Source organism: Patiria miniata, unplaced genomic scaffold (genome assembly GCF_015706575.1).
Source record: "Patiria miniata isolate m_02_andy unplaced genomic scaffold, ASM1570657v1 HiC_scaffold_17, whole genome shotgun sequence".
Classification (NCBI taxonomy): Eukaryota; Metazoa; Echinodermata; class Asteroidea; order Valvatida; family Asterinidae; genus Patiria; species Patiria miniata.
Window position 1 is genome coordinate 9,206,362 of NW_024037055.1, and position 21,317 is coordinate 9,227,678.

The window sequence follows — 21,317 nt, forward strand, 5'->3', positions numbered from 1 at the left end:
CTGGCATGCCTGTACATGCACAAGATATAGGTCATTCACATTGCCAGGGATTGTTTACAAACTGTCTGGGCTCCTGGCGGCACGAGGGGTTGACACAAAGGGATCGGCGGCGCGCGTAATTTTTATTCCTAGGAGGGTTAGGGGCAATGTCATGAATAATTCATGTTTATCCATGAGAACGGACAATGACATCAACAGCATTGTTGTTAGTTACTCAACTAGTTACAATACATTAAAGCATTTTAACAGTAGCCTAGTGGATAGCGAGATGAGCTATGGATACAAAGATCCCTGGTTCGAATCCACGTCGTCGCTGCTCATTTTCATCAGCTATTTTTCTTCTCCAAATGTATCAATGAGATAATTTTAAATTAAGGGGAAAATTGAACGAAAGTCTTGCAATGATTCAAAGGCAAAACTGAATTATTCATGACATTGCCCCTAACCCTCCTAGGAAAAAAATTACGTCGGCGGCACTTAGGGCTGGCCACTAAGATCTCCAATTACTACACAAAGGCATTGGGCGCCATCTTGGCTTCTGTCTTTCAACACTCCTTACTCCGGAGTGGCTAGGGTCTGGCCAATGGGAGTCTACAGGCTTGTAGTGTGTAGTAGAGGTGAGGATTACATGGAAGCTTGGCCTAAGTGGCCCATTGAAAAAAAAATATGCCCATATTTGGAAAATGTGGACTATAAAACTACCGTCGGACTGCTCGGAGGGTTAATAGGTGAAAATCACTACAACTGATTCTTTTTTCCTGTGTCATGTCAAAAAGATGAAGCTCATTCCAATCCCAACGAAATGTTTTAGGAATGGTAAGATGTTAAAGGCATTTGTGTTTTACATGATTTATTCATTAAATGCAGCCTTGGCAGAAGCATTCTATTGAGTTATGATATTTTATCCTACGGGCAAAGGGTAAACATACATAGTAAGGTCCGGTCGTTTCAATACTGGTCCATCAACATTATTATCGAGTTGTTCATTGTCTGCAAAGATGACAATCTAGAAAAATTTCATAAACTGTAAAACGTATAGCGACCTAAAATGTATGTTGAAACTTTACATGAAAGCACAATCGAACCTCAAATCTCCAAATCTGCACATTAATGTATTAGTACAAGCATCTACAATTTCCCGAGTTAATTTAAGTAAGGCATCCTTTCAGATTATATCATATTAGAAATGCCGTTTGTGTCTTAATATACTATGAATCATCTAGACAGCAATGATCTTCTTGACTGTTTGCGACAAGCCGGCCGCGTTAATTGCCGTCAACGTCAAGTGGTAGTCGGTGTAAGGTGCCAGCGGTGAGACACGCATACCAGTCTCAATTGTCTCCACCCACTGCATGACGTCACTACCTCCTGGGATGGTACCCAGCGATACCTCATACACCAAAGTGGAGGAAGAGGAGGGGAACAAGCCATCCCAGGCAAGATGAACTGTCGTGTTGCCCAGCGAGGAGGACCTGAGCAGACTTGGCGCTATTTCATAAAGAAACATCAATCCAAAGGCAGGTGGTTATGTGAGGTGGTTGGGTAGACAGGTGCATTTTAGGGGATGTAACCTTTACGGTGGTACCAAGTTAGTAGATATGTGCTTGAACCTACCAATTAGCGGCAATTAAATTGAGATTTCAATGTCGTAACCATTATCTTCATTCACCATTCGGACATTGAGCCAAATTGTTTGGGTGGAAGGGTAGGCCTGGTAGGTTGGATGTGAAATTTGGCTTTTAGACTGTTCGGATAATTTAGGATATGGCTTTTGAGCTGTGTAAGGATCCATTCTCCATTAAATCTCTGAACTTTACAGACTTTTGAATATCACAGTTGCGAACTATTCGCAACAAAATTAGAAACACTGAGGTACATACGTCCCACAACAGGCTTTGAAGACCCCACAGCAAAGTTGCTCGTGATATGCTGACTAATCAGACCGGCATGATTGATAGCTCTGACTGACAGGCTATAGGTTGCATCATCAACCAGGCTAAGACCTGACCAATCAAGGTGGGTCTCTGATGTGGATCCACAAGGTGTCCAGGAGGTGAAGGCGTTGGGACCACTAAGAAAGCACTGGAAAGAGAAAACGTGATTTCTAAGGAGGCCTGAGATATGTCACCAAATTCATAAAAATGTTTAGTGCAACCCCCATTACTCCATCCCTCTCCTTTACTCCAATGGTCAGATCCGGCCGTATCCATTATGAGGCTAATCAATATCACCTTCACACTTCAAGCTTAGAAAATGTCACAACTTGAATTTGTGACCACTGTATGTTGAGAGAGTCCAAAGATTGCTAGTTCATGCACATCATGCCAGATAATCATAATGTTACAGGTGTTGGTCTTTTAACAAGACAAACATATTTTACTCGAGTTTCCTGTTATGAATTCTATTATTGCAAAGACAATCGAGCGAGTCTCCCATGTGATGCGCATGGTAACGTTAAATAATCGTTAAAGAAAAAATATTCTGATCACAGCCTTTTCATTCCAAATCAAAGTATCCCGTGTCACGCCGCTACGCTGCGCTCTTCGCTCTAACTGGATCCGTTTGGCACATGTAATCCTGAAAAAGGCAGTGTTTTATTAACAATGTTTATTTCTTTAAACTTTAAATATCTACAGACCTCATAGGAGTGAATTCCGAATGGATCCATGAAACCACTCCATGATGCTCTTAGGGAGTTCCTCTGAGACTGGTATCCGTCGCGTGATTCGTATTGAGTATCTGACATGGTCTTCACAATGACAACTGCTGCTGTGGAATTAGGAGGCACCGTCACTATTGTAACACCATCTGATGATTTCCATGACGACTTTTGAGCATGATTGTAGCACGTGACGGTTGCATACAGGCGCTGGCCCTCTACCATAATTTGAGACAGACTAGCGGTGATGCTAGATGTCACATCAGGAGACGGTGAGCTTGGTAAGATGTCATCCAGTCCATGCTCAGAGCCTGAAAAATTAATTTGCAGGGACAGAACACAGATGTTAAGTGCAATCTGTCTATTCATAGGCTCTAATACTGATTGATGGTCGGAAACCAATAGGATGTGTACTCATCAACTATATTCACTGCTACAACTTAAAACAACACACCAGCTGATAATAAGATGCTGATTATCAAAAGCAGATTATCGGATGCATATTCTCACTACGTGCGGATTAGAGTTGGTCAAATGAGGGTCGGAAATTAGAGCAATGTGTAATCTTTTGATCATTCAAAGCTAATTCTGGGTAAGATTTTATGATGAATTAATCAAAGCAGATGATGACAAACTGGGAGTCAGGCTCTTACTACGAGGGTCATGTGCTAACTTACTGAAAGTCAGGTGATGACTGGATCATCAGGAATGTTAACAAATCATAGGATGTTAAATTGACTATAATGACCAGCTGAGGGTCCGGTTCTAACAAATGATCAGTCGCAGACTAGCTAAAGATCAGATACGGACAAATGCAGGGTAAGACGAGTATTACTAACGGCCGTTTCTACAATGCCAACTTGTACAGATGGCTAAGCAAAAGCGTTGCAGAGTTTCAGTGCATTACATCTGCATTTATCCGAGTGTGATGTAAATCTACTGAGGGTCAAGTATGACAGTCCAAACTTGACAGACGTATACTTACCAACTGCCCAATCACAGTGGTCAATGCCACTCTCAGGATCAAACGCAGACCAACTGAACGTCAGAGAAGAATTATCTGCACTGAAGTCAACATCTGTTACGGTGGAAAAAAAGACACTGGACGAGTTTTTTTTTTTTCGGTCAGCCGGCCATCGCGATATGAAAGGGGAGGCGGATTTGCCACCATCTGACTATGGGAAGCATTGTTCAAAGCATGCAGACAATGTTGGACGCCATCGGACCGAATGTGAAACTCTTCCTTGCATCAAGTAAAGAAAAGCTGACAAAAAAAGTGCCGTTTTGGGGGAGTTGTTGGGCTCATGGCACCATGCCAATAAACACGTCATTGAATACAAGAATGTCATTTTTTTTCGTTTGTTCACATTTCAACATTTAGATCAATGTGCTTTGTGCGTGGATGTTTGAGGATTTCTCACGATTTTGCATGTTAAGGAAGACACTGTTTGTATGGTTGACAAAGACAAATTGTTTGTCAATAAAAATGGGAACGAACAATTCATTAGTATCACTACGCACCACTGAGGATTATTCCCCGTACACCTACATTTTTGTGGCTGAAAGAGGATAGCTTGATTGATTCAAAGCCATGTTGCAGGAATATACAATAATCAAAAAAGGGGGATTTATTTTATACCGTACCATGTTCATCCTTTCCGTCAGTTACAGCATGAATGATAGGAGGCGTGAGATCAATCACTACAGGGTCAGAGGTCGATATGGAGATGAGGTCAGCCGCATTTCTTGACATCACAGTGACGTAGACATTTGAGCCATGTGCCATTCTTAGGTTAGTGTTCATAGCATCTGTCTGTGTACCCACTGATGTGTACGTTTGTAGTTGGGTACCGCCTTTCGTTGTACCTTACAAAATCAAAATCCAAAAAGTAATACCTATTAATTTTTTTTTTTTAAAGCTCTTGTCAGGTAAAGCATGAAAGGTTTACGGTAACACCATGTGAATTTTATCTCTCTTGAGATGGTTATTTTAACGTTTCGAACAGTGTGCTCTGTTCCTCATCAGGTAAGTCTTGTCAGTAAGTTAGTCGGGCAGGTTAGCATATTAAATGTTGTTTTTACAACACAATAATCTATGTGACGATGCAATGCTTTGCAAGTGTTATGTGTGAAAAGGTTAGAATGTTAAAATTATAAGTTACTGAGACCACAACTGTAAGCACCTGCTTGGTGTTTTCAGGACAAATAATCGTAAGCAGATGACAAGAATATTGGTAAATAGAATACAATATTCAACCTACCTATGGCCCAGCTGTAATCCACTATGGGACTCTCTGGGTCAATAAATTGCCACTTGGCCTGGACTGATGACCAGCCTTGACTGATGTGAGTATGGACTTCTACAGCCCCATCACCGGTGCTTTGTCCAAGGGTGATCTGTCTCACCTGTGGTAAATACGAATTTGATGATCTAAAGTACTAAACCTTTGAAATAAAAGCATTTTGGGAAGAGTTTGATTAACTGATGACTGAATGAATTCAGATCCTAATTAGGTATGTTTGTGACCAGCAGGTAATATTTTTTTGTTGATGTATGCTGTTACCAATACAATGGCAATATTGTTTGCTTAAACGTTTGTCTATTTCCTTCTATGGAAGTTATATATATAGAATCTTGGAATATGGAAATGAATGAATAGATGTTATTAATTAACCTGAAACACATGTAATGGCATTTCTACAGTGGCACATCGTTTTGACAACCGCCCCCCCCCCCCCCCCCGAAACGTTAATAGGAAATCGGGGAGATGTACATTTTTTATTGATGTGCCCTTCGCCGACAAAACCCGATATAAAACACAACAATCTTTTAATAGTAAATGTTTAAACACTGTGACTATTTACTCACCTGAACATTATCCAACAGGATTCCATTTGCCGTTCCAACTGAGGAGATTTTTAATGTTGAGACATCGTTACCGGCTGTGAAGTAAAACCTGTGCTGCTGCCATCGGATGGACCTCAGACTCTGGTCTGAGTGACCGTGTGCTGGCCGGTCATACAACCTGAAGACACGATTCAAACTCGGTGCCTCAATGCGACCTTCCTGGTTAAGCAAAGGGTAGTGGGACGGCACGATGTGACTCGCGAAGAGTACAACCTGGTAGTGGCTGCCCGTTGTTGTGTTGAAGGTTTGGGAGATGGATCCGTGAAGAGACAAGAAAGAACGACCATCTTGAGCAATCGTCTTCCCTGAAGCGACCAGGGAAATCTGGCTGTTGGACCCAACATCCCACTGCAATAGTTGTTCATCTTGTTTACCGCTGGTAACATCCTCACTGCTTGTTGTCGGCATTTCTTCAGTTGTCAAATTATTGGCAGTTGATGGATAACTTTCAGAATGACTATCATTGGAATATGTTGATAGTGACTGCACAGGTGAGGGAGTGAAGTTTTCTGAAGTTGACTGATTATCACTTGTACCTGTGCCTTCTTTAGATATCCAGCCTTCAGCAACCGTTGTTGTATCAACAACATCCATATCTGAAATGTTACATGGGAAGTTTCAAACGTCTATTTCATTGTCACTAAAACCTGATACTAAGGTTTATATTTTTCAAATTACGGAGATAAAGGTGTTTGCAAACAATACAAGTTTTTTTGTCTGCTGCAAATGAAACTTGTATGTATTATTGTGTTCCTATATTAATAATTGTTTGAAAGGCATATTTTCAAGATTTTTTGATTCACCTGCATTACCCGGTTTCTGCATCATTTCAAAGGATGGATTCTGAATCAAGTTATCCCCAAAGTGGATGTGTTCTAGTGGCTCAGGGGCTGAGGTGTCCACCACAAACCCATCTGAAGAGACTGTTAGAGACTTTAAGCCGGCGGCATCAACTGCTGAGATCTTGGAGAAGTACGTAATACCTAACAGAGATAGAAATTAATCAATTATTAACACATAGTTAAAAGTATTACAAAGATGTAGGCCTACATGACTCTTAAGCGTCAGTGTTCGGAGGGTTTGAACACATGTGCCTGCTTCCTTTTGGTTTAAACTAAGACTCTTAAAACTGTAGGGATAAAGTATTTGCCCATCTGTAAGCTTGGACTATAAAACGTTCTTACACGAATTGTACAAAAACATAAACCAGAATGCCCAAGCAATTTCAAGAAAAGTTCTTGAATCCTCTAACAGCCTCTACTATGCAGAAGAACTGAACATAACTGAATTGACGTCATTGGGGATTATATCATAATGTAAAGAAAAATTAGCTCGGCTGCACCTTCTCCAATTCTGCAAAATCCCTAAAGCTCCCTAGTAATTTTGAAGAATCAGTGAAGGATACAGACATGAAGCTGCTTGATTTTTATTGTTACCATCTGTGAGAGGTACTGATAGACTCCTGGAGGCAGACAGATGGATTCCAACATCAGTACTGGGCACGACATCATCATCTTCAGTGCTAGGTGTCTGTCCAACGCACCACTCATAATGGTCTATAAAGGATTCCAAATCCACAAAGCCATGCCAGGATGCTGATATCACTGTGCTGGAGTTCTGGTACTCGACATCGTGTAGATCTGGAATGAACGAGTATAACAATGACGGATAAACTGGAAAAGTGCAATTACTTGAGATGACTGTTGCTTGTAGCTGTGGAACATTATAACTGAAGATGCGAACCGGCTTAGTTTAAAAAGTTGTATTATGAAAACGACCTTATGCATACTAATTTGTGTGAGTACGTTTTGAAGTTTAATTAACGAAAATGGATGACACCAAAAGAGTATTCTCTTCTGTACGGAACCTGTTTGTTGTCATTCATGCCAGATCTTTATTTGTAAGGTGTTCAGCCAATGGAAATGGATTTTCATGGCAGCATTACTGTATTGGTTTGACCAAGCAAACGAATCATTGGACGATTTGGGTTATAACAGCTAAAAGTGCCGGGTAGTCGCGTGTTGTGTGGTAAGTTTGCACAACACAAGAACCCTATTTGTCCAGATGTTACGCGCATAATCAGCCAAGATGATGAAGAAAAAAAATGAATGATTTTTTTTCGTAAAGGAGAGACAAAATAGAAACTTAAACCTATTCCATCAAACACCAAGCCTGGATCTGGCCTCCTTGTATCCACCACGAAGCCGTCACTGCTTCTGAGCGTGTGCAGACCGGCTTTGTTGAAAGCCCGTACGTTGCTGTAGTATCGCATTCCACTCTGAAGGTTAAGGTTGGTGAAGCGCGTGCTGGACACCGTGGCTGGGAAAGTGTGATCGGCAAACTGACGAATATCTTCACCTTATCAATAATACACATTACAAGGCAGTTAAGTTATATATGAAAATCAAGGTCACGTTATGTATAACAAATGATCTATCTTTTAAACCTCAAGTAGAAATTTAACTGTTTTGCTAAAGCTAGCCATTATTGCGAGTTAATTCCTAACTCTTGCGTTGGTCAACTGGATATATATTTTTTATTTTTTGGGCGATGATTATTGTATAATTATTTCCAGATTTTATACCCTTACTAGGAAACCAACTGTCACGTAATTTTCTGGCATGACAATAAAATAAATGAACCAACAAACGAATAAACCACTGCTAGGATGAGATTTTCAATTAGTTTGAGTTGGCTTACCTCCTGGAAAGGTACTCAAAGACACTTGGTAGTGGGACATTGCTTCGTCTAAAAACACTCCCTCCCAGGAAATATAGATCCCATTAGGATCTGTCAGGTAATCGGTGTCTTTCTGGGCATCAGATGTAGCAAGATCTTTTATCTAGACATACAGAAAATAATGCATTAGGGTTCATGCTAACGGTTTGATATTTTCAGATTTACAACAATGCAAAGATGGCGAAGAACCCATGCTGCAGCTATAATCTATAGAGTTTAGAATTATTCTATCAAAATACGGCCTAAGCAAATAAAATTTTGCATTTTCCCCTCAGATCCATTTCATACATACATGCTCGTTGGTTAAGATTGTATGGAATGCTACATTAAAGTAGAGTCTGATTGACAGTGTAAGACCTATTAATACAGTAAAGCATGAATATCAGATAACATAACGTGTGGTTGAGGAAGCAATAAAAATGACAAGTCTTAGTAGGCATATTTCATTTAATTTAATTCATTGAGACAATGAAACAAAGGGTTTTAGTTCTCCTACCCAATAACCTGGACGCTTGTGGAAACCTGGACGAAAAAAAATAACGTAACGATCATCAACGAATCAGGCATTTAGTGAAGGTAACCAATCCTGTGCTCTGCAGACAGGATTGGATTCAAACCTGATCACACAAATTCGGAATGCAAAGAAGGTACCATTTCGTCAACTTATATCCCTCGTCGAAGCCTCAAGTTTGTTATTGATTATTTGTTTTCCTCACCTGTCTGCCTCTGATTGTTGATATTTTTGGCGGTGTGATACCAGGTGTAATGCCGTCTGATTTGAACACAGCGTATGTGTTGGCATCATACCAGGCCCGGATAAACACGTGATACTTTATCCCTTTTATCATCTTGTGATCTATAAAATATAAAACAGGGAAATAGTAAAAATGTTAATGTTGTTCGATTAACCAAGCTCACTTATTACAGCAGTTGCTTTGCAAACAAATGAAGTCAATGACTTTGTGAAATATGGCATCCAGGCGGTGGGGATTGTTGTAGAGGTAACCAAGATTGCAAAAACAAAAATATATCAATTACTTACATCTTATATGTTGCAACAATGCAATATCTTAAAGAACGTCAACATTACTGCGTAATTAAAGCAAACGGCTATTACAGTTGTTCACAGTGGCGTATCCAGCTTTTGATTCCTGCGCCGAAATGTAGACATGTTTTTTTCTCCGGACACTTGGCCTCCGTAAAATCAAAAAGCAGGGGGGGGGAGGGGGTGCTCTTCAAAACTTACCATGATTATGCGCACTGGATAATTTATGCCGATTCTCACGGCGCATTGTAATGATTTTGGAACTTAGTTTTCTATTTTTTGGTTCATTTCAGAACTCTCTAACCATAAATTGAAATATTTACTGAAAAAAATATCTTTAAAAAAAATCCAAAATCCGCCGGGAGACAAGGTACGCCACTAGTTCTTCAATAATTTCTTAAATGCACTTCAAGCCTAAAATATGTTGAGGACATGTTTATTTAGTTTTTATTAGTAGTAGTAGGCATTATCAAATGTTTATAGTTGCTGTGATATACACAAAAGAACAGTAATATTGAGTATGCTTGTTTCCTTCAACCCGCTTGACTTCACGTACCTTCATCCAGTGTGATAATAGTATAATTATCCTGTCCTATATCAAACCATATCCTTTCTTCCACTGGATCAAAGACTCCCACTGGATCGGATGAAGAGTCATCACCAATGCTCCATTCAAACCTGAAAAGAGTAAAGGTATATGAAGAGTACCGATGCGGAGTATGATCAGCGTATCAAAGAACTGGAAACTTCTATCACCATCCCATTTCTGCTTTGAGATACTGCAGCTTCATGAATTGCTGTCTCATTTATATCAATAAATTGCGTAATTATTGATATCAATTGCGATATGTATATTCCAACTCACCATCTGATATCAAGTCCTTTCTGCTCGGTTACGTTCCAAACTGCAGCTGCTATACACTGAGTGGCAGTATCATCAATATCAATCAAGGTATTGATATCATCATGCATCAGATCCAGTACATCAAGAACTTCTATCTCAGTGTTGGGATTACCTAAGTAACAGTGCAAGAAAGGGGTTCAAACAGTTGTGGTACTGATGAAACTTGGGATATTGGGTTTAGTTGTTTTAGGTTTAACATAAATAATTGTTTTCAATAATGACGAAGACAGAATTAACGAATTTCACTTCTAATTTTTGGCACTAAGTTATGAATCACCAAATTGTCACAATGAATCCATATATTCAAGTATTAAACACTTAGAGATATCATTTGGGTTACTTGAGGTTGATTTATTATATTTTTTAATAATTCAGCCTTGATGGATTTCCAGTTGTTTACATATATAATTAAGTTAAGATGGTCATAAAATCGATAAAAGGTTTTTTTTTCGATAAGTGCATCCTTATTATAGATGCAAGATTGATGCTTAATTAAAAGTATATTATCTAAATAAATCCCCACGACGATGTTTGCAAATAACAACAAATCTGCATTCGTGTACTTATGCTCCATCACTCATCATTTTTGTTTTAACATTCTTTCTCTTCATTTCTTTTTACCGGTTCGCTAACAACGTCTGTGGCACTGTTGAGGAATTTTGATTACAATATCACAGCTGCATGCTCAAAAGCAAAGATGAGCAAAACAATTCATTAACAAGAACGTTTCCTTTGCTATTTCTTAATAATTTAATGTGTTTTTTCTTTCTTTCAAACGTCGCTGTTGGTTGATATACACAATGTTACTATTGTAGTCATCAGTAAACTGTGATATGTGAGAAGCTCAGGAGAAAAAAGAAGGTGCCGTTGCAGAGAATCTGCAAAGGACATCTAGGCCTACTTACTGTCAGTTACATCATTGCAACTCTGGTCTGGATTACATGTTCTATCCATAGGTGCACACGCACAGTGGCCCTCGCATGTGGTAGGTGAGCAGCGCCGAAGCAGGACAAGAGCGCCCTCAACTGGTGAAGTAGGAGCAACCTCAAAAGTGGAATGATGACGGCCGCTTGGTTTCCCAACCTGGGAAGACATAAAAAAAAACGAATTAATGAAATGACAATAGTTAACTGCTGGGAAGATTGTTCCAAGTTGTCATCCTAAATACATTGTGGTTCTGGGCGACTGTGGAAAGCTCCCTGAAGCGGGTGTTAATTCGGCCTATGTCATCGGGGCACTGTGGCCCAATGGTTACGGTGTTTGACTCACGTGCCATGGTACACGGGTTTGAACCCTGACGGGGAACATGGTGCTTGTGTTCTTGGACAAGACACTTTACTACGATTGCCTCTCTTCAGGCAGGAGTATAAAATAATGGGTACCTTGGAAGGTAAAAACCAAATTGCACTGATCTCGAGCTGCTCCAGAAAAATGGTCTCATTCCTGATGAACAGGGATTATAATTGTGAAGCGCTTTATAACCATGGGTATAAAGTGATATATAAGCGCCACATAGATACCTAGCATCAAATATCTAGCATTACTAGATATTATCGCAGGACGAGCTTAAGGCACAGATTCAAAAGTAGCTATTTCGGGCTTCCAGATAAAGTCTTAAGAATTGTTGGTGTGTGTTAAAAGAACGTTTGAGCAATTGATCAGGAAAGACATTAACTTTTACCCCATTAACAGCCCAGAGCGAGATGTAGAGATATGGATGAGGTAAGTCTACTATACTGCCCTCTAGCGGTATGATGGCGGTCTGTGCGATGCCTTCATCCAGAGACATGCCCTCGTTGCTGTGGTTTACACGGATTGGACCATTCTGGGAAAACAAAACGTGCCTGTTACACATTTATGATGTTAATGTGTGAATTTTTAGGGAATAACATAATTTAGAAACGCGCATATCTGGGGGATGATTTGGGGAATAAAGAAACCAAAGAGGACCAGCCATGAGCAGGGTGGAGTCTTCATACAAAAAAGTACACAAATAAAAGTAACACAAAAATCATTCACATACCGCAAAACGAATGCTTGTAAACAATAAATTAAAAACTCCAAAGAAACATTTGCACACAGAACTGTAGGGGGAAAAGGAAAACTTGATTATTTTGGGGCTTTTTGTCCAAATTCTTTTTTTTTTCACACACACAAAAGCAATTTTAAACGTAACATCATTATTTCATTTCATATGGTATTACTGACAGTAATGACACACTCATTTTATATATTTCAACCAAAAAACAAAATTACCATAGTGAGTTCAGCCCCGCCATAGGTGCTTCCGATGGAGATCAAGTAGTGGCTGATACCAGAGTGTATATCAGAAAATCCCAGCCAGGCAAGGGCTAAGGAACCAAGGGATGTACGGGGGTCTTCTATCCAAGTCATCCAGCCAGAGTGGTAGGGTGGGAGAAATGGGGTAGACGGTGGAGTCTCTGTGGTAGAGTTGACCGAGTCGGTGGTGTTGCCGACTTCAGCGGTTGAGTTGGTGGATGAATCACTGGTGTTGTCGAAATCAACGGCTGAGTAGGTTGAGTCCGTTGTGGTTGGAAGATGGTGTGAAGGCAGTGGGGTGCCCGGTGGTGTCTCGGTGGTGTTAGGAACATCAGTAACATTAGGCTGTGTTAAGGTTTGAATAAAAAAAAGCCAAATATTTACCCGAATTCTTTTTCAGTGACTATACAAGTGTAACCTATACTGAAAGTAAAAGGTAAGGTGGCCAATTATTGACAAAACGGACATTTGATTTTCCTGCTTATACCATATTTCTCTTTAGCAATACTAAAAAGGGTTGAAAGCCTTCAACTTACAAACAAAACACATTTCTAAGTACCTTCCATTATGTATATATACTCTAGTAAAATACCTATAGCCTTTCCCTTGGCAACATTAGCGAAATATTAAAGAGACACACAAGCACGCCTAAATTTATATGACATGTTACATAAAATATTGTTAATAGGCGGCTACTTCACAATGTTTTCCCCTATCATTTCGACAGTTAACATACTAAATAATAACATGAAGAGTACTATTGCAAACTCACGGTTGTGCTTAGCTCATTCGGTCGAGTAGTTTCACCCAATTCAGTTGGGTCAATCCAGATGATATGATGCCTATCCAAGTTAGCAGCACTCTCCGTACCAACGGCAAACGTGCCAACGGACGGTGGACTACCATCAACCTAGAGACAATGCATATCACAATGAATGGTGAAGCTATACAGTATACAAAACTTGGAGAAAAGATTGTTGGGAAGAGAACTGCGATGATTGATTACATCAGAGACCACCATTTTACAGGGCAAAATATTGGTGTAGCTTAAACCTATAAATATTGCAAATTACAAATTAACGTAACCATTCTACAGGGTGAGTCTACAAAGAAAATGACCGAACAAAAGTATTCAAAAGATACATGGCTCGTTTTATTTAATAAAAATGACATTACTGGCTAGTAACTGCGAACATTTCACGGTATTTTACGGTATTTTAAAGTTATTTTTTTATTTTATATTTTAATAGAAATGCCACAACAGTCAAATGTCCACCAATGATAATTCCCCGATATACGCATTGTTGAAAACCCCTTTAAATGCAATAAGCGAAAACGTACAAAGAAAAAAGACAAATAATAATAATAATAATAATAATAGTGGATATTTATAAAGCGCACGTATCCACCAGGACTGGTGCTCAAGGCGCTACATCATTATTACCCCTGCTCATTGGGCACATGAAACAATCCAAATACCATCTCAGCTCCCTGGGGAGTATACAGCTCGATGCAGCCTGTTAGGCGCAAGGAAGCTAATTCAATCACAATAACCATCTCCGCCCTCACAGGTACCCATTTACTCCTGGGTGGAGAGAAGCAATGAGTGACAAAGTGCCTTGCCCAAGGGCACACGCACCATGACCCCGCCAGGACTCGAACCCACAACCTGCAGCTTTACCCGCAGACCACGAATCAGTGCCCTTAACCACGAGGCCACAGCACTCCACAAATAACCATTTTCAATCCAGAAAAAGACTTAAACTATACAAAAAAATAATTTTATTTGAATTTGTTTGTCTATGTGTAGTCTCAGGTTCTAGCAGTAAAACATGCATAACTTGTAATAGCAGGGATTTCAGATAAGATGAGGAATATGTTTTTTTTTTAATACGTGCATCATCGGTGTATCAAATGCTATTTGAAGGCAATACAATAATTAATCCCGGTCACTTTCCTTTTGACTCACCATGTACACAGATATTCTTTGAGTCCGAACAATGATGGAGGGAATTCAAAATGATTTGTCAATTACGAGAGAGTAGATGGTTAGACGTTGGTTCATTGTTTAGACAAACTTATCGCAGTTTTTCCAAATGATTGCCATGCTGCTATTAATCATCAATTTCTTCAAAAATTGCCATGCGCTTAAATTATGCAATTACAATAAATTCAATATAGGATTTGTCCTTCATAGATGAAGTTTATTAACACTGTATACTTTGTGCGTTGCCCGAGTGAGCGAGGGAAAACATTTTTCTCACAATACCTTCGGGCAACACTGTCACTGACTTTACAATACTTCGGTAAAGAGCAAAATCCTATACTGAATTTAACAACCCAACGCAAATTACATCTCATGATTAGTTACAAATAAATTACCTTACTTTAAGTGTCTCAATTTTACTGCCACAAGTACAAAAAAGAATTTACTAGTGATTCGTCTTATCCTACATGCAAAAGAAAAATTTAAAATATTGCGGAAGTATAGACTATCGTCATACAAGGGCGGATCCCGAACACAATCTTTGGGGGAGCAAAAAAATGGATTCTAGGCGCTTTGTGGTGCAATCTGAGGCAATTTCTGACCACTTTGACCAATTTTTTTTTTGAGGAAAAGATGGTGGTGTACGCAGAGCCCACTTCATTGCAACTTAAACAAAAAAAATGGGTGGCTTTTTGGGGCGGGGCGTGGCCCCCGTTCCCCCCCCCCTGTATCCGCCCTTGTCGTCATAAAGCAATTTTGGTAGATTCTAGAGGTGATTTGACCTTGAGAGTGAATGTAACTGATGTCACCTACCAATAAAGGTTCTGTCTGGCTATCTGTGCACAGACCAGCGAAGTTGCAAGCCACCACGGTGACGATGTAACGGCTGCCTTCATGTAAAGTCAGATTAGTGAATGTGTGATCCGACTCGCTCCCTGCTATCTGAGAATGGGTGAAAAACAAGATGGTTTTTATTCGTTGGAACCGTACATCTGGAAACCCCACTATACCATTGGTGCAATTTGCAATCAATAAAATATGAATTAATTATTTCATAACAGATATTTCTTCCAGTTGCCAGAACAGTTTTTTTTTCAACCAACTGGTAGGTGGTAAAACTGTTTTGGCAACCGTAATTATTTTTGCTGGTCTTTTCAAGACGAAACTAATAGGCTTGGTAATTTAGCTGGTGAAAACCCATTCACGGGCAACTTCTTTGAGAAAGAGTACCTTTATTGTAGGTATGTTGACATCTCCGTTGTGGTGAGTGCTGACGGATATGAAGTGGTTTTTAATACCACTCTCAGTGTCCCTGAACTTCCAAGAAACGTGAATCACATCCCGCGTAATCTAAACAAAGATTATTACAAAAACACAACAAGGTAAGAACTGAAAGACCGAAGAACGACAACCAGAAATTACCACAAAGTTAAACACAAGAAGACTGTCATTAATAGTGTTAGTATAAAAAAAAATAACTTCCACATAGCAACACTGCGAAAATACAAAAATGACACTGCAAACACATATATCAAAACATTAATGTTCTTACTTGAGTGTTTTTAAAAGCCATTTCCTGCGTCTCGCTCACAGCAGGTGCATGCACCGCATCAGGAGGGGTAGAGTCGACCCGGAACCCATTAGACGTAGCCTGACTCCACAAACCAAGCTGGTTATAGGCGCGCACAGTGATGTAGATATCTGTACTGATTGGCAACTGGCCTGAATCGGACAGGAATGTAAGCGCATCCTCTGACAGCTCGATGCGAGTAGAGGAGAGAATGTCTTCAGCTCCTTGTGTCGTACCAGCGCGCCATTCGTAGTGGGAGAGGCCAGAGTGAGGGTCGTGGAAGCCCCACCAATGAGCACGCAGCTGCAGCCTATCGACGAACAATTTAATACAATCAACAATAATTCAAATTGTCTGAAAAAGAAAAAGAAACTTCAAACTTGAAACCTAGCTGCCTTGATTTGAGTTAGCATACCTCGAGGAATGAATAACCACACTACTAATGTCTGTGATTAACATTAATTACCAAAATGAATTTGCAAATTAGAATTTAATTAGAACCACTCATTCATCCCACGCCATCCCATGACCAACTCCTAGGCATTGTAAATTTGAACGCTGTCCGCGGGAAAGAGCATGCAGGCTACGCGTTGTTAGGAACTGATTTCCGGACGGCAATACAACAACTCAACGCGCCACCCCGATCCATGACGCTCCCTTGCCGACCTGTCAACCCTGGGATTCTTCTTTAGACGGAAAGAAATTCACAGGTTGACATAATTATCCAACGATGGTCACACAAGGAAGGAGTATTGAAGGATCGACCACATGTTGACTAGAGAATGCTCACTTGTCTGGTCTTACGTGTCTTCAGGGGCGCAGAGATCCCAGCAAACATAGATCACCGACTAGTTGTTGACACGATCAGGCCTACCGCAAACCGCCGAAACAAACCTCCAAGCAGTTCGATGTCAGATCAGTCCTAGACAAAACACACGGTCCCATCATTTACAATGTTGCTGTCAAAAACAAATTTGAAGACCTTGGTACTAACCATTTAGTCCTCCATGCGATCAACGAATCTCTCTGCCGCCTCAAAAACCATCGGCGCCGCAGGCACCAGAGACGTCTTATGTTGGCCTCTGGAACATTGGATATTGTGGACGAGACCAGAACTGCGACGCACGTCTCCGCGGTGACACCGAACAGCACGTAGACTGAAGGCCACCTTCAAAGCTCAGTCCAAGGGTGACCTTGAAAAGTTCTATGGCAAAATTGCTGACTACCCCGAAGAAGGGCTGCGTAGAAGCGATCTGCGTCCAATCTTCCAAGCCATCAAATGCGTTGCCATCCACAACAGGGATGTAGTTTCTCGGCGCCCACAGCAAGGCGGCTGAGGAGACGCTGGCCCGCTGGCGAGAGCCCTACAACTCCTTGCTTTACCACCCTCCAGATACGCCCTGCCCAGACCTCACTACACAGGCATCAGACGCAGTTCCAGCTGAAAATGTCTCCTCAGAGACTCCCACCCTGGCTGAGGTACGACGCACTGTCAGGAAGCTAAAGAATGGACGTGTTGCAGGGCCTTATGACATTCCTCCTAAGCTGCTCAAGTGGGCAGAGCCCCCAGTTTGCGTGACCCTCCACGCCGTTGCCCCCAGCAGTCACGAGGGGCAGGTCAACAGTGGATGCGGTGCGTGCCCTAGCTTCTTCTGCTGTCAGAACTTCACCGCCAGTTTGAGATACCTCTCTATTTTGCATATGTTGATGGGGAAGACCGGGAAGCTCTATGGAAGGTCTTTAAAGCAACCGGAGTCCCACCATTCCTGCTTTACCTGATGAAGGACCTGCACAAGGACAGTTCATCCACCAAGCGCATCGGAGACGACACCTCCACCCCTTCCCCTACACTTCAGGTGTCCATCAGGGCTGCATCCTCGCCCTAACGCTAATCTGTTGTGCTATCGACTGGATTCTAGAGGTTAGAGGCACGTCCTTCACAGAACTGGACTATGCTGACGACGCCGTCCTATTCATAGGAAATCCCGACCTGTGGCCTATTTCACTCCAGTGGTTTGGTGAAGAAGCCGGGACGATTGGGATGGATACATAACGGACCAAAACCAAGATCCAGAACTTCACCGGCCTTGGTCCACTACCCACATCAGTCACTATCAAGGGCCAGCCTATCGATACAACACAGAAGATAAGGTATCTCGGCCACATCGATTACTTAGGGTACTCCTCTCCAGACATCCTTAGACGTATTGCACTTGCCAAATCAACCTTCGGCCAACTAGACCACGTGTGACGGAACAAACGCCTCAACCTCAGAACCAAATCAAAGGTATATACAACCGGTGTTCTTCCCGCCCTTCTCTACGGGTCAGGTGTTCTCCCCGCCCTTCTCTACGGGTCAGAAACCTGGACAATTCTAGCAGAGGTTGGGCGACGGCTCCAAGCCTTCAACATTATAGGTGCCAACGGCGGATTTTCGTTATCCGATGGTCCGATTTTGTCAACAACGCAACAATCTCGGATGCCACCTGTCTCGAGAAATCTATGTCACCATTTCACGGAGACGCCACTCCCACTTCGGCCACGTCCGACGGCTTCTGGAAGACACGCCCGCCAACGCCGCCCTCAATATGTGCGTTGAAGTGCGAGGGGGATTCCAACCGTGCCCGGCTTGGAGGATACCCAGAGACCGACCACGCAACACCTGGCTGCGCCAGCTGGAAGCAGACCTTTAGACGCGGGAGCAAAGGCTGTGGTAGTCGCAACTTGCCCACTTGCGGCATGTTTTTTATCGTTGATGTTTCGACGGTTTTAGGACGGTTCAGGTGTCGATATAGTAGGTCTTCATTATGCCCCCGGCACAAAAAGCTGGACCAGATTCGAGCAGTACTCCAACATGGCCCCTGACCATGTGAAGTTGAGTTATTGGTTCGCTTCCTGGCTCTTTAGGTTAAAGGCGGAGACCTTAGTCTATGTAAGCGGGTTCTTCACAAATTATTGAGCGATGCTGCGCTTGCAAGTGCTTTTGAAAACTGTGTCATCGATATACCTACAAACTCCTTTTCCTAACATACTTGGGTCACTGGCATGGATTAATCGTCTAGACACCATATTCGTTATTTGGTCATTGGTGTATGTGTTGAACATGTTTGTGCACAGACATAGACCTGTGAAAGGCCATATAATTCGTTGTCGTCACCATCCTGGGCCAATTTCATGGAGCAGCTAAGCACAAACATTTGCTTACAATGAAAAGTCTTCCTTGGCAAAACCAGGATTACCAACTAAATGTCCATGTGATGTATATCGCTTATGATTGGTATTCCAGCAGCTGTTGTTTGCTTAGCTTGAAAATCACATGGAGTTTTGGCTGGTAACCTGCATCTAGTAAACCAGAATTTAAGGTGCTAAGCAAATGTTTGTGCTTAACAGCTCCATGAAATTGGCCCCCTGATCTGTTTACCATGCAGCATCACCAAGAACTTCCATTTCTGGGTTCTGGTTCCTATAGGGTCTGTGAGGGCCAGGTCTTAGACATATCCAAGATCTTACAGAAGAGTTTACAGTGGTTGATGGTGTCATAAGCTGCTGTCAGGTCCACGAATACTGAACCGATGATCTCAACTGCCTCAATGGTTTGAGAAATTGGTTGTTTGTTGACCTCCCAGGACGGGCGCCAACTTGTCTGAGTATCACCAGTTATCCACGGAGCCAAGTCTCCTGTATAACGTCTGATATATCTAGACATGCAGATATATGCAAGCCGCGTGCCAGCCAATCGGAGTCAACTTTACTAAATCATGACGTCATTTCATTCCCAAATCAGTACTAAATAGTTTGATTGGTCAATTCGAATGCAGTGTTTTGTAATACAACAACAGACGGGCGCATGGGTGAATGGGTGAATTACCGAAGACCCGATATTGAAAGCGCCCGCCAACCTGCTCTGGGATAGAATGTTGATCCATGTTGGATTCGAGTCTGTTCAGGATGAGGCGCTGAAAAAATTTAAGTGTACCACATAGATGGGATATGGATGGTGATGGATCCTTTCCTGGTTTGAGAAGGGCTATCACTCTGGTCTTTCTACACATCTTTGGTGTTTTCCAAGTGTATACTTTCCAATTCTCACGCATTCGGCGTCTGTCAAACGCCTCAAAATCAGGTTAAACGCCGCACTTCTTGCTTAAGAAGGTATATTCTTTGTTAAAATAAAAAAAAAACATTTACAGCATGCATCAGTGCAGTGTCCTGCCTCTACCACTGTAACTGTTTGGGCTGTCGGGAAAACCACTCTCCAAATAAGCAATTCAGGTTTTTTGTTATTCAATTTTCGGAATTCAATTTTTGGTTCACCTTGATGATTGGTAATTTATGTCACCACTCCCAGGACCGCCATCATACACCCGCCCTGGCACCGGTGGAGAATCATCAACCATGACCCCATCAGATGTCTTTGATGTACAAAGGTCAGCAGCATTACAGGCTGTCACGGTCAAGAAGTAGGTCAGACCTGCCACTAGGTTCAGATTTTCAGCAAGAACACCTGTAAGCCAAATATGTGTACATCGATTTCTTTATGTACTTTAAATATTCTTTCTTGACCGTCAAACATGAACTTCAACGTAAAATTTAAGGATTACAAAACTGTAATAATAAAATCATGGTTAAATGCTCTATTTAATTGATAATAAATGTAAATGACAGACAAAAAAGCTGAAAGACCCGCGTGAAAAAAACTTAAATAAGTCAGTGGTTTGTTAAAATTCGTATTCGAAATTTACCGGTATCCATGCCCACTTGCTGCTCAGGAACGACATCGCTACACCCTTGACATGTACCAGCTCTCCAAGAATAACCAACGATGGCGCTGTGAGGATCATTAAAACCTTCCCATGATGCGCCGATCATTCTGCGATCCTCCTGGAAGTCTTGGTCTCTGTGATTGGCTTGAGCAAGCGCTGGGTTTCCATCAAGGACTTGGCCGGCCAATGGCGGGCTTGCATCAACTGCGAAAGCTCCGTAACTCTTCATAGATATCAGACCAACTCTGTTGATGGCCTAAAAATGTAGAACGACATAATGAAGAATTTTGTCACACATTAAACGTAATAGGGTCTGATATTTCGATCCTTGCAGTATCTGTATCAAAGGCAACAGGACATGCGAACAATGACAAATAAGAAGCAATGCAATTGTCTAACGCAGTGTTCTTTGTCATATATCACAGACATAAATCAAAGGGTTTTTTTGTTTCATTCACGGGA

General features: G+C 41.5%; 1 protein-coding gene across 1 annotated transcript in view; it reads right to left on the minus strand.

Annotated features, from left to right (window-relative positions):
- Positions 1–388: 388 nt before the first annotated feature.
- Positions 389–21,317, minus strand: part of LOC119723761 — a 66,234-nt gene continuing 45,305 nt past the window's right edge. Inside the window, exons 34-56 of the mRNA XM_038194612.1 lie at positions 20,835–21,111; positions 20,407–20,596; positions 16,075–16,402; positions 15,753–15,872; positions 15,336–15,464; positions 13,308–13,445; positions 12,512–12,880; positions 11,937–12,080; positions 11,161–11,338; positions 10,217–10,367; positions 9,908–10,029; positions 9,023–9,162; positions 8,268–8,409; positions 7,719–7,925; positions 7,004–7,207; positions 6,380–6,550; positions 5,529–6,163; positions 4,921–5,065; positions 4,304–4,525; positions 3,645–3,737; positions 2,639–2,970; positions 1,881–2,082; positions 389–1,488 (exon numbers count right to left, since the gene is read on the minus strand). Coding sequence (XP_038050540.1) covers positions 1,220–1,488; positions 1,881–2,082; positions 2,639–2,970; positions 3,645–3,737; positions 4,304–4,525; positions 4,921–5,065; positions 5,529–6,163; positions 6,380–6,550; positions 7,004–7,207; positions 7,719–7,925; positions 8,268–8,409; positions 9,023–9,162; positions 9,908–10,029; positions 10,217–10,367; positions 11,161–11,338; positions 11,937–12,080; positions 12,512–12,880; positions 13,308–13,445; positions 15,336–15,464; positions 15,753–15,872; positions 16,075–16,402; positions 20,407–20,596; positions 20,835–21,111 — 4,908 coding nt within the window. The 3' untranslated portion in view covers positions 389–1,219. The remainder of the gene's footprint in view (positions 1,489–1,880; positions 2,083–2,638; positions 2,971–3,644; positions 3,738–4,303; positions 4,526–4,920; positions 5,066–5,528; positions 6,164–6,379; positions 6,551–7,003; positions 7,208–7,718; positions 7,926–8,267; positions 8,410–9,022; positions 9,163–9,907; positions 10,030–10,216; positions 10,368–11,160; positions 11,339–11,936; positions 12,081–12,511; positions 12,881–13,307; positions 13,446–15,335; positions 15,465–15,752; positions 15,873–16,074; positions 16,403–20,406; positions 20,597–20,834; positions 21,112–21,317) is intronic.